The 15,319-nt window shown below is 46.1% G+C and overlaps 1 protein-coding gene across 1 annotated transcript in view; it reads left to right on the top strand.

Moving 5' to 3' along the window:
* Window positions 1–15,319, top strand: part of ATM (ATM serine/threonine kinase) — a 286,540-nt gene that overhangs the window by 52,799 nt on the left and 218,422 nt on the right. The window contains exon 6 of the mRNA XM_073582995.1: window positions 2,862–3,027. Within this exon, the coding sequence (XP_073439096.1) occupies window positions 2,862–3,027 (166 nt within the window). The remainder of the gene's footprint in view (window positions 1–2,861; window positions 3,028–15,319) is intronic.

The raw sequence follows: 15,319 nt of genomic DNA, 5'->3' as shown, positions 1-15,319 counted from the left end.
CAGTTTGCGGAGCTGGGACAGTGGAGGGGCACAGTCTCCACAACTATTACTCAAGATGTATCGTAAGTACCCCAAATTGATTGCAATAAAATATATTATCGTATTTTACGCATTATAAGGCGCACTTTTCCCCCCCCCAAATTGTGGGGGGAATGGGGGTGCGTCTTACATACCTTACCGGTGCCGTTGTTGCAGGCTGGGATGAGGGGGTGACTGGCGGTGCAGCCCGGGGTGTCTGCCGCTGCTGGTTAGCTCTGCCGACATTTCGTGAAAGGCCAGAGCCCCCCGCAGTTCCGTTGTTTCCTGTGCGGTGGACTCCGGGAAAATGGCTGCCGTGGGACGGCCCATGCGCAGATGGAGATCTCGGGAGATGAGATTTCAGGGGCGGACATCCCAGCAGCACACCGGACACCTGCAGACGCGCACTGCACATCGGACACCCCCTCATCTCCCAGACTGCGGCCTGCAGCATCACCCCACTCCTGCCTCCTCCAGCAGCGACCCTGGAACCCCGCTTCACCGCATCCACCACCCCCTGTAAGCAGTAAGATGCATGGATTGGATATATATACAGCTCTGGCAAAATTAAGAGACCACTTTCAAATGTTCAGTTATTCTTTTAGTCTACAAACATTTTTCAGTGGTTTCTTAATTTTTGCCAGAGATGTGTGTATGTGTTTTTTGTTTTAAGTATTTTTGTTTTTTTTAGTTACCGTATTTTTCGGACCATAAGACGCACTTTTTCCACCCAAAATTTTGGGGGAAAGTGGGGGGTGCGTCTTATGGTTGCAATATACTAACCTCCGATCATGGCTGGAGGCTGGTGCCGCGGGGCTCTGTAGTGCGGTGGTGGCAGCGGGCTGTGCTCCGGTGCAGGGGTAGCGGCTCTCTGTGCTCCGGTGCAGGGGCGGCGGCTCCGCCGGCATTTCCTCCAAGCCCGGAGGCCCCCGCACATCCCTTGCTGGCCGCCGCCATGTTGCCTTGGCCTCCGGGAACATGGACTCCGGGAAGATGGCCGCCGGTCCGGGGACGCCGCATGCGCAGGTTCAGATCTCGTCCCGAGATCTCGGGGGACGAGATCTCGTTGCCGAGATTTGAATCTCGTCCCTCGAGATCTCGGGACGAGATCTGAACCTGCGCATGCGCCGTCCCCGGACCGGCGGCCATCTTTCCGGCGTCCATGTTCCCGGAGGCCACCGCAACATGGCGGCGGCCAGCAAGGGATGTGTAGGGGCCTCCGGGCTTGGAGGAAATGCCGGCGGAGCCGCCGCCCCTGCACCGGAGCACAGAGAGTCGCCACCCTCACCCCACAGAGCCCACCTGCCCCAGCACAGCTGCCCCAGCCCCAGCACAGCTTCCCCAGCCCCAGCACAGCTGCCCCAGCCCCAGCACAACCCAGCTGCCCCAGCCCAGCACAGCTGCCCCAGCCCAGCTGCCCCTGCCCCAGCCCAGCAGCCCCAGCACAGCCCAGCTGCCCCAGCCCAGCACAGCACAGCTGCCCCAGCACAGCTGCCCCAGCACAGCACAGCTGCCCCAGCCCAGCTGCCACAGCCCAGCTGCCCCAGCACAGCCCAGCCCAGCTGCCCCAGTACAGCCCAGCTGCTCCAGCACAACCAACCTGCCCCAGCACAGAGCCGCCACCACACGAGCCTGGACCACTGAATGACCCCTGTGACCACTCCTCCACCCTGCCGGATCCCTTCCCAGGTAAGCTGAATTCGGACTGTAAGACGGACCCCCATTTGACACATTATTATTTTTTTCCCTATTTTCCGTCTGAAAATTGGGCTGCGTCTTATGGTCCGGTGCGTCTTATAGTCCGAAAAACACGGTATATAATTTTTTTACAAGCTTCTGTTTATATTTCCACTTACCGTAAATGAAAAAAAAAAATCTGGGCAAATTTGACTTCACCGTAATCAGACTGATTATTTTTAGCCACAGAATGAGCTCAATTAAAACAAAACACCCCAGAACATTGTGTAATTACATTTTTTTTTTCATTTACAATTTCCAGTACTTGATATGTTAAAATTTATAGCTATGTCAACAGACAATTAAAAAAAAAAAGAGGAAGAAGGGGAGGAATTAGAAACAAAATTGCAGAAAAATGAAAAATCTCTTGGTCTTTACAGGGGTTGTCCGATCTGATTATCGTCTGCGGTCACTCTATGTGACTACAGACTTCTGAATCCTTACAGCATGTGGTCTAAACACTGTCAGGATTCTCCAGTATTACCGGTGATAGCAGGTGGTCCTGTGACCACAAGTATTGGATTTGCATACATGCGGTCACGTGCCATGACATCAACATCTTCTCTCAATTGACATGTATTGAGAGAAGATCGCAGCATTGGCCATACAGGTGGTTCCTGCACTGGATGCTGTAAGGGTCCAGAAGTCTGCAGTCACGTAGAACCAGGTCGTCTTTGGTGCACAACAGAGCCTATAACTGCTTGGATCCTGGAAAATTAATCTGACTATGCAGATGGATATCTTTTTGTCAGAATTGCTGTTTCATTCGACTCTCCCATAATCGTGCACACGTCACTCTGCCAATCACGTAGGTTTACTTGGATGGGCAGAGAATGAGTTGGACATCCCTCACACAAGCTTATTTCCTGCAATGCTTAAGGAGGGATCAGACATGCTTAAAGTCATCATTGACAATCATTTTTTTTCCTGAGATGTTGCTATGGAGTGAAAATTGTAAGGCCCCATATACATAAGCTTGTTTGCCAATTACACCAAATAGCTGGCCACCTTAAAGATTTGGTTATTGAACTCATGAAATACTTGTTGTAGTGCAGTGATTTATTTCTTATGCACTTTTATTTTTTTTTTTTTTTTTTACGTTGCAGAGTTATTGAGTATATACTTCAGCTTGTACTTAAAACCAAACTGTGCAATAAACCGTCTACTGGCGGCTCGTATAATCCAGACGCTTACCAGGGGCTGCTGCCTCCAGACTGAGGTGATGCACTCCAAGTTCTTCAGCTTCTTTTCTGCGGTGATGCATCGGCTCAGGTAACTGTCTTTTTTCTATCTTTGTAGAATTCTAGTACATGATTATCCTGCTTTTCTTACTAGTTTTGCAGCAGTTTTAGGGGGTTAGAGAGGTTTGACCACCGCTGAATTTTGGACCCTCGTACACGTTTGGAGGCTGTTGGCCAAACGATGCTTCAGCCGATCGTTCAGCCAGCAGCCATTTGGCCTAGCTCTCTCTTTTTGCTGAGCACTTTTTTGTTCTCTATGAGAAACCCATCTCCACTCGCCTTCGTCAGCTGCTTATCTCAGAAAGAAAAAAGCAATCGTCAATCCAAAATATATGGCTGATATGGCTGATCAACATCTTCAACAACAATCAGTTGACTGGTGTCCCCACACACATTAGTGTATTGGACGAACCCATCAATATCTGAGGGCACAGTCAATATTAGTCTTTGAAGACCGGTCATTAAAGTGTCTCGAAGGAGATCTCATACAAGCTGGCACATCATTCATTCCTTCCATAGACCTTACAAAAGGACCAGGGAACATTCATTGCATGTGGAAGAAAGGCAATTCAGGCAGCTATAAAGGAAAGGGTTCTTTACTGTTAGAGCAGTCAGACTGTGATATGCCCGACCACAAGAGGTAGTAAAGGCAGACACTATAACAGCTTTTATAGAAAGGCTAGAATCTTTTCTCACAACAAATGACCTCGTGGGTTATAAATAATTAGCAACAGAGAATTTATAACTGTTGGAGAAAGGTTGAGCTTGATGGACCTGTGTCTACTTTCAACCTATGAAAGTATTTATAAAAATAGGTTAAGACGACAATTTTTAAAAGCTGGACTATCCCTTTAAAAATGTAGAAAAAACATCCTATTGGACAGCAAGTTTAGCTGAAACTCCCAGTGACAAGCCAATTCCCATTGTAATGAACTTGCTGTCCTAGTACAGAGCTTATAGTGTGGTTACTGGGTTTCCTCGGCCGACTATAAGAAGTAGTTAGTTGATTGTGAAGGATAGCTTATAAGGATGAAGAGATGGTAAAGAAGCTTCCTTCATGAATTCTGCTTATGAACTTTGCAAAAATGGGTTTCCACCAGGTTCTTGAAGTTTTAGGTTAGTAAAGTTAAAAGGTCTCTGTGTTTTTCAGACCACTTGATCTTGTGGTAACTTACCCTAGAAAAATCATTCCAAAGTGCTGGCCACTAGGTTTCTTCCTTCTGTCTAAATAGTTGTCTACTGCCTGTTGTCAAGTGAAATCAATCACTAGCAGCAGAGACGTTGTGATGGATTACAGCAAGTGGGTGCAGGTCTTTACCTTTTTACAGGAAGGGGGGTTGGTCTTCGTCTCTCTATAGTTAGTGTGCGGGTGGGTCTTTGTCAATCTACAGGAAGTGTGGGTGGGTCTTTGTTCTTATACAGGAAGTTGGAGCTGGTCTTTGTCACTCTACAGGAAGTGTGGGTGGATCTTTGTTCTTATACAGGAAGTTGGAGTGGGTCTTTGTCACTCTACAGGAAGTGTGGGGGGGTCTTTGTTCTTATACAGGAAGTTGGAGCTGGTCTTTGTCACTCTACAGGAAGTGGGGGGGTCTTTGTTCTTATACAGGAAGTTGAAGCGGGTCTTTGTCACTCTACAGGAAGTGGGGGGGTCTTTGTTCTTATACAGGAAGTTAGAGCGGGTCTTTGTCACTCTACAGGAAGTGGGGGGGTCTTTGTTCTTATACAAGAAGTTGGAGCGGGTCTTTGTAACTCTACAGGAAGTGGGGGGGTCTTTGTTCTTATACAGGAAGTTGGAGTGGGTCTTTGTCACTCTACAGGAAGTGTGGGGGGGGTCTTTGTTCTTATACAGGAAGTTGGAGTGGGTCTTTGTCACTCTACAGGAAGTGTGGAAAGGGTTTTTGTGGCTCTACAGGTAGTGGGGGTGGATTTTGGTCCCCACAGTAAGCGGAAGCTGGTCTTTGTTCCTGCTCTGCTTCCTGTCGATACATGCATATAGACTTAATAGCGAGGTGGGTATTCACTTCAGAATTGGCAGACTATTTGGACAATAGTAGTGCAGTGCAAGCCGGAAAGTGAATGAAAAGAAGTTCCAGCTCATATAGTCCTGTTTGAATGTTTTTTAGCATAAATAGTGCTTATTAATCACTCTCTGAAACAGATGGAGAGCATGATGCATCGGGATAGTTCCTGGACACATTAGACTGTTATGTGCACCACCACTTAGGTTGATAAAAGTCATTCTTTATGCCATTACAATGTCTATATTGGAGCATTTCATAGTATTTATTCTGTAACTAAAACCCTTTCAATATGTTTGTCTAAATTTTGTTTCCTCCACACAATAAATCTTCCACAGTTAGCTGGGTAGAGATTTTACTAGGATGACATAGCAACAGAATTTCATAAGGAACAATAAACAATATAGATGCACAGCCAAAATAAATAAGTAAAAAAGGGTGCTGCCAATGTAAGAAGGGAAAAAAGAAAAAAAAATATATATATACAGTATGTATGTACACTGTTTTCCAAATTATTATGCAAAAAATATTTCCTCATATTTTCTCTAAATTACCTCTATGAATTGCAGTCATTGTTATTTTCCAGTCATCTAATATTCTAGTATAATTGCAATGTTTTTGAACAAACTGCCTATGAAAACAGTATATTTTTAAAAATAAGAAACACTCAAAATGCATGTTCCAAATTATTATGCACAGCAGAGTTTTCAACCTTTTTATTTTTATTTTGAACAAAAAAATGGTCAATTGTGAAATTATAAGCATTATCAGCTTATTACAAAATGAAATCAAACAGTTTTCAAGTCAAAACTTTATTCTAGGTGATGTTACATTTGCACATTGGACCCCTTGTTGGAAAGAAGCTTCTGAACTCTTTCGTCCATTGAATTTGTCACTTTTTGGATGGTTTGTGCTTCCATTGTTTTGCATGTGGACAGAATACCCTCCCAGAGCTGTTGCTTAGATGTGAACTGCCTCCCGCCATTATAGACACTCCTTTTGATGATGCTCCAGAGGTTCTCAATGGGGTTGAGGTCAGGGGAAGATGGTGGCCACACCATAAGTTTGTCCTCTTTTATGCCCATAGCAGCCAGAGATGCAGATGTGTTATTTGCAGCATGAGACGGTGCATTATCATGCATGAAAATGATCTTGCTGCGGAAAGCACGGTTCTTCCTCTTTAACCATGGCAGGAAGGTGCTGTTTATGGAGTTCATCTTTACCCCTTCAGGGATCCTAAAGGGGCCGACAATCTCTCTCCCCATGATTCCAGCCCAAAACATTACTCCACCTCCTCCTTGTTGGCGCCTTAGCCGTGTTTTCATGGGGTGTCCATCAACCAGCCATCCTCCACTCCATCCATCTGGACCATCGAGCGTTGCACGGCACTCATCGGTGAACAAAACAGTTTGAAACTCAGTCTTCATGTATCGTTTGGCCCACTGGAGCCGTTTCTGCTTGTGTGCAGTGGATAGAGGTGGTCGACAGGATGGCTTACGCACAGCTGCAAACCTCTGAAGGACCCTGCATCTTGTTGTTCGGGGGACGTTGGAGGCACCAGCAGCTTCAAAAACTTGTCTGCTGCTATGACAAGGCATTTTTGCAGCTGCTTTTTTAACCTGATGCAATTGCCTGTTGGAAACAGTCCTCAATTTTTTCTTATCAGCACGCACACGTGTGTGCTGGGAATCAGCTACATACTTCTTGATGATCACGATGAAATGTCTTGGCAATGTTGATTGTAGTCATGCCTTGACCTAAATACTCCACAATTGTTGCTTCTCAGCAGCCGACACATCCTTTTTCTTTCCCATTTTGGCAAAAAATGTAGGCTGCTTATTAATGTGGAACAGCCTTCTTAAGTAGTCTTACTTTATTTGGACACACCTGCCAAACTAATTTGCACAGGTATCTGCAATTGCTTTCAGTGATATAAAGAGCCCTGACACACACCACCATCAATGAGTTTAAATGACAAACAAAAAAATTCTAACCCTATCACTCTTAAACTCTTTTTGCATAATAATAAGGAACACAGTTTATGTATGTGTATATATATATATATATATATATATATATATATATATATATATATATATATATATATATATATATATATATATATATTTAATATAAAATAGCTGAAGAGCCCGGCGCTGCCCGGGCATAGTAACTAACTGTGGTTAGTTATAACAAATTATGATCATCCTCCATTCCATAGTCCCGTGCCCATTTACCCATCATACATATCCTCCATCCCATAGTCCTGTGCCCAAATACCCATCATACATATCATCCAGCCCATATAGTTTGCCCATATACCAATCACACATCCTCCATCCCGTAGTCCCATGCTCAGGTACCCATCATACATATCCTCCATCCCATAGTCCAGTTTCCATATACCCATCACACATCCTCCATTCCATAGTCCCGTGTCTATATACCCATCATACATATCCTCCATCCCATTGTCCCGTGCCCATATACCCATCTTATATATCCTCCATCCCATTGTCCAGTGCCCATATACCTATCATACATATCATCCAGCCCATAGTCCCGTGCCCATATACCCATCATACATGTCCTCCATTCTATAGTGCCGTGCCCATATACCCATCATACATATCATCCAGCCCATTGTCCCGTGCCCATATACCTATCACACATCCTCCATCCCGTAGTCCCATGCCTAGATACCCATCATACATATCCTCCATCCCATAATCCAGTGCCCATATACCCATCACACATCCTCCATCCCATAGTCTCTTGTCTATATACAATCCTTATTGAAAAAATGATTAAGTATGGAATGGACAAGGCAACTGTTAGGTGGATTCATAACTGGCTTAGAGATCGGACCCAAAGAGTGGTCGTAAATGGCTGCACATCCAGTTGGAAGAATGTCTCAAGTGGGGTACCACAGGGCTCTGTCCTGGGCCCTGTATTGTTCAACATCTTTATCAACGATTTAGATGAAGGCATTGAGGGTAAACTGATTAAATTTGCTGATGACACAAAGCTAGGAGGGATAGCTAATACTAGAGAAGAGAGAGAGAGGATTCAAAAAGATTTAAATAAACTGGAGAAGTGGGCAGCAACAAACAGAATGGTTTTTAACAGGGAGAAATGCAAAGTACTACATCTGGGCAATAAAAATGGAAAAAGCATATATAGAATGGGAGGAATAGGGCTAAGTGACAGCACATGTGAAAAAGACTTGGGTATACTAATAGATCACAGACTGAATATGAGTCAACAGTGTGATGCAGCAGCAAAAAAGGCAAATGCAATTCTAGGATGTATTAACAGAAGCATACAGTCTAGATCACGTGAAGTCATTATTTCCCTCTACTCCTCTTTGGTCAGACCTCATCTGGAATATTGTGTCCAGTTTTGGGCACCACATTTTAAAAAAGACATCAACAAACTGGAGCAAGTTCAGAAAAGAGCGACCAGAATGGTGACCGGTCTGCAAACCCTGTCTTATGAGGAAAGGTTGCAGGATTTGGGAATGTTTAGTTTGCAAAAGAGAAGACTGAGAGGAGACTTAATAGCTGTCTACAAATATCTAAAGGGCTGTCACATTGCAGAAGGATCAACTTTATTCTCATTTGCACAAGGAAAGACTAGAAGCAATGGGATGAAACTGAATGGGAGGAGACACAGATTAGATATTAGAAAAAACTTTTTGACAGTTAGAGTGATCAATGAGTGGAACAGGCTGCCACGAGAAGTGGTGAGTTCTCCTTCAATGGAAGTCTTCAAACAGAGGCTGGACAGACATCTGACTGGGATGATTTAGCGAATCCTGCTTTGAGCAGGGGGTTGGACCAGATGGCCCAGGAGGTCCCTTCCAACTCTACGATTCTATGATTCTATGATTCTATATACCCATCATACATATCCTCCATCCCATAGTCCAGTGCCCATATAGCCATCACACATCCTCCATCTCATAGTCCAGTGCCCATATACACATCATGCATATCCTCCATCCCATAAGTCCCGTGTCCATATACCCAACAAATTCAAAGAAGCTTTATTGGCAGGACTAAATTACACATTAGTTTTGCCAAAGCAAGTGTACAAAAGGGAATAGGGATAGGGACTATAGGGATGTTGGGTAGGGGCTGTAGGAAAGGTGGATGGGGGCAGATCCGGGATGGGGCTATAGAAGTCCATGGCATAGGGAAGGTGGATGGGGGCATATCCAGGATGAGGCTATATAGTCCATGTCATAGGGAAGGTGGATGGGGCATATCCAGGGTGGGGGCCATAGAAGTCCATGGCATATCATAGTTCCCTTTCTTGCAATCTGACATTCGCTCACATATCGCGCTGCTATCTCCACTGCTCTCTCTTCTTCCCCCAGCAGGATATATGTTTTCTCTTCCTCCTTCATGGTGATGAAATTCGGGAAGAGATGTGAGAGTCTCCTGAAGTGAGTGACCCTCACTGCTGAGTATTTGGGGCAGTGTAGCAGGAAGTGGGTCTCATCCTCCAGGGCCTCCTGGTCACAGTGTTGGCACAGTCTTTCCTCCCTGGGCTTGTAGCTCTGCCTGTGTCGGCCGGATTCGATGGCCAGACTGTGGGCACTGAGTCTATACCGGCTCAGGATCTTGCGATCTCTGGGGTCCGGGAGTTTCTCCAGGTATGGGGCCAGTCTGTAGTCTCTCTGTAGACTCCGGTACATGGTCAGTTTCTGTGAACTGATGATGTCGTTCTTCCAGTCACTTACTGTACGTGCCTCTCCTGGCCTTCGTCTACCATCTTCCTGATTCCGGCTTTGGTCAGGTTGTTGTGATTGGTTTTCTGGTCAGGTTGGGTTTGGGTGGGCTGTTCCGAGGATCCTGGTTTTTCTGTTTCACCTACATGTGTCAGGGCTTTATGGTGATGGGAGCTTGGATTGCTCCTTTGTAGGTAAGCCCGGAATGACAGTGCCCTCCTTAAACCGTTTGGTGTAGGGTGAATCTGCCCTTCTCGGCCCGGCAAGCACTGTTGGAGGTACTCCGATGGACTTGGAGAAGGTGCTTTCAGAATTCCAGGTGGAATATTTCTGTTGGGCTGGAATCCCACCTTGATCAGTCTGGGTAGGTGTGAGGACCCCAGACTTCGCTGCCATACAGGAGGATTGGGGCGATGATAGTCGAAGATTTTTAACCGACCCTCACTGGTGGCTTCAGATGGTAGTTTCCTTCGGATGGCATAGAAGGTTTTGCAAGGTTTATCTTTCAGGGTTTCTATGGCTTGTTTGAAGCTCCCTGACCGGTGAATCTCTAGGCCCAAGGTAGGTATATTTGTCCGTTCCCGTAAGGGCGCAGTTGTTGAGGACAAATGAAGGGTGCTGGTCTGATTTTCTCTTTCTCTTCTGGAACACCATGATGTTGGTTTTCTTTAGGTTGACCGGTAGTGCCCAGGTGGAGCTGAATTTCTCTAAGATTTTCAGGTTGTCTTGGAGGCCTTTCTCGGTTGGTGACAGAAGCAGCAGGTCATCTGCATATAGCAGGAATTTCACCTGCGCATCGTGGAGGGTGAGACCTGTTGCTGTAGAAGATTCCAGACTGGTAGCCAGCTCGTTGATGTAAATGTTGAAGAGCGTTGGGCTTAGGCTGCAGCCTTGTCTGACTCCCCAGCTCTGCTGGAAATAGGCCGTTCTTCTGCCATTCACACTCACACTGCAGAGGTTCTCGTTGTAGGAGCTTTTGATAACATCGTAGGTCTTTCCTCCTATTCCGCTCTCCAGCAGTTTCAGGAATAAGCCTTGGTGCCACACCGAATCAAAGGCCTTTTTAAAGTCCATGAAACAGGCATATATCTTCCCGTTCTTTGTATTGTGGACGTATCTCTGAATGAGGCTGTGCAGGGTGTAGATGTGGTCGGTAGTGCGGTGGTTTGGCATGAACCCTGTTTGGCTCTTGCTGAGGACGTTGTGCTCGGTGAGGAAACTGAGGATCCTCTTGTTCAGGATGCTGTTGAACAGTTTTCTCAGGTTGCTGCTGACACATATTCCTCTGTAGTTGGCTGGGTCATACCTGTCCCCATTCTTGTGGATGAGTGTGTTGAGGCCTTGATTCCAGGTACGAGGGAAGAAGCCGGCACTTAGCACAATATTGAAGAGTTTAACCTTGTGGCCTATATTTCTGGTGGACTGTACTTCAGCATTTTTGGTAGGATTCCATCCAGGCCACCGGCTTTTCTACATCTTATGGAAGAGATTCTCTCTGCTACTTCCTGTAATGTAATAGGTGTATCCACAGGGTTTTGGAAGTTTTTTACTTTTTCCTCCATTGCTTTTAGTTTTGCCATTATGCTTTCCTGTTCTTGGCTTAGTTCTTCTTTTAGAATGTCTTTTTAGAGGTCTCTGAAGTACTGGAGCCAGTTGTTGCCATTTTGGATATGGATGTTGTTTTTCTGGTCTTTTGTGCCCATGTGGTTCCATAGTTCCCAGAAGGAGTTGTCTTGGAGGGCATCTTGGAGTTGGCTAAGTTTGGTGGAGATGTAACTCTGCTTCTTACTTCTGAGGAGGGTTTTGTTCTGCCTTTGTATGGTTTCATAGGCTTTCCTTAGACCCGAGTGGTTGGGGTCTCTGTGTTTCTTGTTTGAGGCTGTTCTCAGGGTCTTCTGTACGGCTTTACATTCTCTGTCAAACCATCCGTTGATCTGTTTTACTTTTGGTCTCTTGTTGTTGACTTTTTTAAGGTCAGACAGTCTGGCCATTGCATAGAATATATTGTTGAGGTCTTTTGCAGCTTGACTCACTCCCTTTAGGTTAGGCTGGTACTCGTAGTTGTAGAAGTGGTGGAGCATCCGCTGTATTTCAGGTCTGCTGGAAGCCTCTTTATACTTTAATGCCGGCATTTTGTGCCATTTATAGGATGGAGGCTGGGTGAAGAAGCCTCTCTGCTGAGGCTTTTGAGTGGATGGTTTCTCTGTAGATTTCAGGTACAGAAGAAGTTGGTTGTGGTCTGACAGCTGCATTTGTGGGGAGACTATGAAGGCGCTGATATTTGCCAGGTTCATATCTGTAATGGCATAATCTACTACACTTCTCCCTACATGGGAGTTTAGTGTACATCTCCCTAAGGAGTCTCCTTTGGTTCATCCATTAAGAATATGAAGTCCTAAACTTCTACATACGTTCAGGAGCTTTTTACCACTTTTGTTGACTGTACTGTCATAGCTGTTTCTCTCTGTGACTACTGAGTCTTGGCCGTCATTCTCTGCTCCCAATATGTAGATGTTCCCATCCGTGGTCAGGAAGTCGTTTTCTCTCCCTGTTCTTGCATTGAGGTCGCCAAAGATGAGAACTTTGCCCAGGCCCTGATAGTGGGCGGCTTCTCTTTGTAAGATCTCGAAGCAGTCTGAATTGAAGTAGGGTGACTCTGGTGGTGATATATAGGTGGCGCAGAGGTGGACATCAGACTGAGAGGTGAGGATGGATCTGCTGATCCTGATCCATATGTGGCTGCCTCCTCTCTTCACCGGTTTGATGTACTGGTGGAGCTCCTCTTTATACCAGATCAGTATTCCTCCTGAACTCCGGCCCTGTTTGATGTTTTTATTTTTCAGGGCAGGGACAGAGATTTCCCTGTATCCGATGGGCACCAGAGATTCGTTTTCAGCTCTGGTCCATGTTTCCAGGAGGATCTGAATGTCTATATTTCTCAGTCTTTGTATAAAGTCAGGGTCATTTGTTTTACATCCAAAGGCCGAGGTGTTGAGATCTTGAATATTCCAGCAGCTGATTGTAAGTGAAGTCATTTTTCTATATATCCTGGGTGTATATATCTTGTAATGAGTATGGCTGTGTAGGACACACCGGATCTCTGACTGATGGTGTTGGTTCCGTCCAGTCACATTAGTTTCCTGCACACTGTGTTGAGCAGAGTCTTTATCTCCTCCATATCTTTGCTCTGTATATCTCTGCTCTGGATGCCTCTGTGTGAGGTCGGTGAACTCCTCCATGGTGGGCTCCTCCTCTGATGGTCCAATTTTTGGTGAGGGTGTATGTTTTCAGCTTCCTTTAATATAATTGTTGTTTTTTCCTTCTTATTGTCGGGGGTCTTTTCATGGGATTCTGGTTGGTGTTGAATCCAGGCCTAGGGTGGTCCCTGTTTAGTACAATGTCCTTCAGCTCTTTGGCCAGAAGGCTGACCCCTGATTTGTTCAGGTTCTTACTGTCTCATAGAGGTGATGGTGATTTATGGAGGGGTGTTGGGCCAGAATCACTCCTGGCACTGATTTCATTCTTGCTGTTAGGTCCATATTGATGTTCTGGATGGTGTGGTTGGATATATCCTTTCTTGGGAGCAGAGATGACAGAATGATTTTGCTGTCAGGGAATCTTAGTTGTGCCGTCTTTGCTAGTTGGGCCAGTTGTCCTGAGATCTGCTGGTGCTGGTCTGGCAGATTGTTTGTGCCGGTGTGTATAATGATATGGTTTGGGTTGGAAAACCGTGGATTACTGATGACTGCTGTCACCTGCTCAATAGTTGCACATCGGATTTTATTGACCCTTTTTCCTGGGAATAGCCGCCTTGTATTCAGGTATTTCCCATTTAAGTCCATTATGAGGACGGTGTCAGGACTTTATGATGTTGTTGGTGGGGGATGTGGCTGCCTGCTGATGGGGGCCTGTGCTGGAGATTATGCTGGTAGCAGGTTCTCTTCTCTCTTCTATGGGTCTTATTTCTGGCTCACTTTCGTTAGACTCGGGTTCCTCCATATTGGGGTTGTTTGGCCTCTCAGCCTCCTGGCCAGTGGAGGTCATGTCCTATGCACTCTTCATTTCCATGGCCCCCTCCTGGCTCAGATGTCCAGGTGTTGGTGGTTTCAGCTTTTCTATCTCCTGTCTCAGCCTGGCATTTTCTTTCTGCAGTTCACACATTGCGGCTCTTATTTCCTGCAGGGATTACCTGTATTCACATTTCAGTTTGTTTATCTCAGTAACTATGTGGGCATTAGCATTTCTGTCACCAGTGTTTCTAAGATGATCTTCCTTAAATTGGACAAATTCTCTTTCTAGTTGAGATAAACAGTCTCTGAGGGCCTGGGGTGAGGGGTGTGAAGCATTGGGGGCAGTGGTGTCTCTGGAGGTCTCTGTAGGTGTGCAGATATCAGAGGTGGCTGTAATGGTGTGGATATCAGAGGTGGCTGGGCTTTGTTGTTCTTTGTGAGATTGGGCCTGGAGTTTAAGGCCTCTTTCACACATCAGGTTTTCGCCGTCAGGCGCGATCCGGCGCTTTTGACAGAAACCGGATCCGGCGAAATGCAATGCCGGATCCGGTTTCCCCCCCATTGACTTGCATTTGCGCCGGATCGCGCCGGATGGCCATGCGTTTCATCCGGTTATCGCCGGATCCGGCAATGTGTCGCAATGTGTCGCGATCCGGCGTCTGGAAAAAACGTCTACTGTAACGTTTTTTGTCTCCGGCGAAAAAGCCGGACACGCCGGATCCGGCGCGTCCGGCTTTTTCACACAATGAAAGCCTATGAGCGCCGCAATGCGCCGGATCCGGCGAAAGCCTGATCCGGCGGCCGGATCCGGTTTTTTGGTCTGAGCATGCTCAGTAGCTCTGCCCACAAGACATATATAAAAGCAAGACAGTGGGACCCACAGCCACACCCAACATGCCACCCAAGACAGCAACCAGGCGCAGGAGAAGGCAGGAGACCACTGCAGCACCATCCGCACCACCACCACCCCAAATGGAGCAGCAAATAGAACATGCTGAGGAGGGGAGGCCAGCAGCAGAGGAGAGACGGTAATTATCAAATAACCCATTCCTCCAAACTAGGGCTATTGAATATCAAGATATTCATTGGCCCTTTGTTTCTCTTTATTCAACAGCCGCCCAATAGATGCAGCAGCAGCAGCAGCAGCAATGGCAGCAGCTTCAACACCACCCACAGGCATGGAGTATGGCCACCAGGAAGACAGCACATCATCTTCTGGGAGCCCTCCCTCGCATCGTCAGCGTTTGACGGTAAGTTTTTATTTCCAAAATCCATCTTCTCTGTAATATATGTCTATTCATGGCCTTTTATTTCAAAACAGGAATCACAAGATGAAGAGGAGCTCCCAGAAGAAGAAGGAAGGGGTGGACAGACACCTGGAGTGGGCTCACAATTGGTAAGTTTTTTGCATCAAACGCAGAAACACAACATCACACTACACACAACACATAGAAAACAATGTTCTGCAGACCACACACAGCAAACAAATGCCTACATCCAAAGACATAACTTTTTTTGTTTTCTTCTCTAGTCTTCCCAATCTGGTGCTTGGCCAAGAGG

The sequence above is a fragment of the Dendrobates tinctorius genome, unplaced genomic scaffold (genome assembly GCF_039654945.1).
Source record: "Dendrobates tinctorius isolate UK_male_01 unplaced genomic scaffold, ASM3965494v1 ptg000075l, whole genome shotgun sequence".
Classification (NCBI taxonomy): domain Eukaryota; kingdom Metazoa; phylum Chordata; class Amphibia; order Anura; family Dendrobatidae; genus Dendrobates; species Dendrobates tinctorius.
The sequence above is the reverse complement of the archived record's forward strand: the minus strand, read 5'-3'. Positions and strand labels throughout refer to the sequence as shown.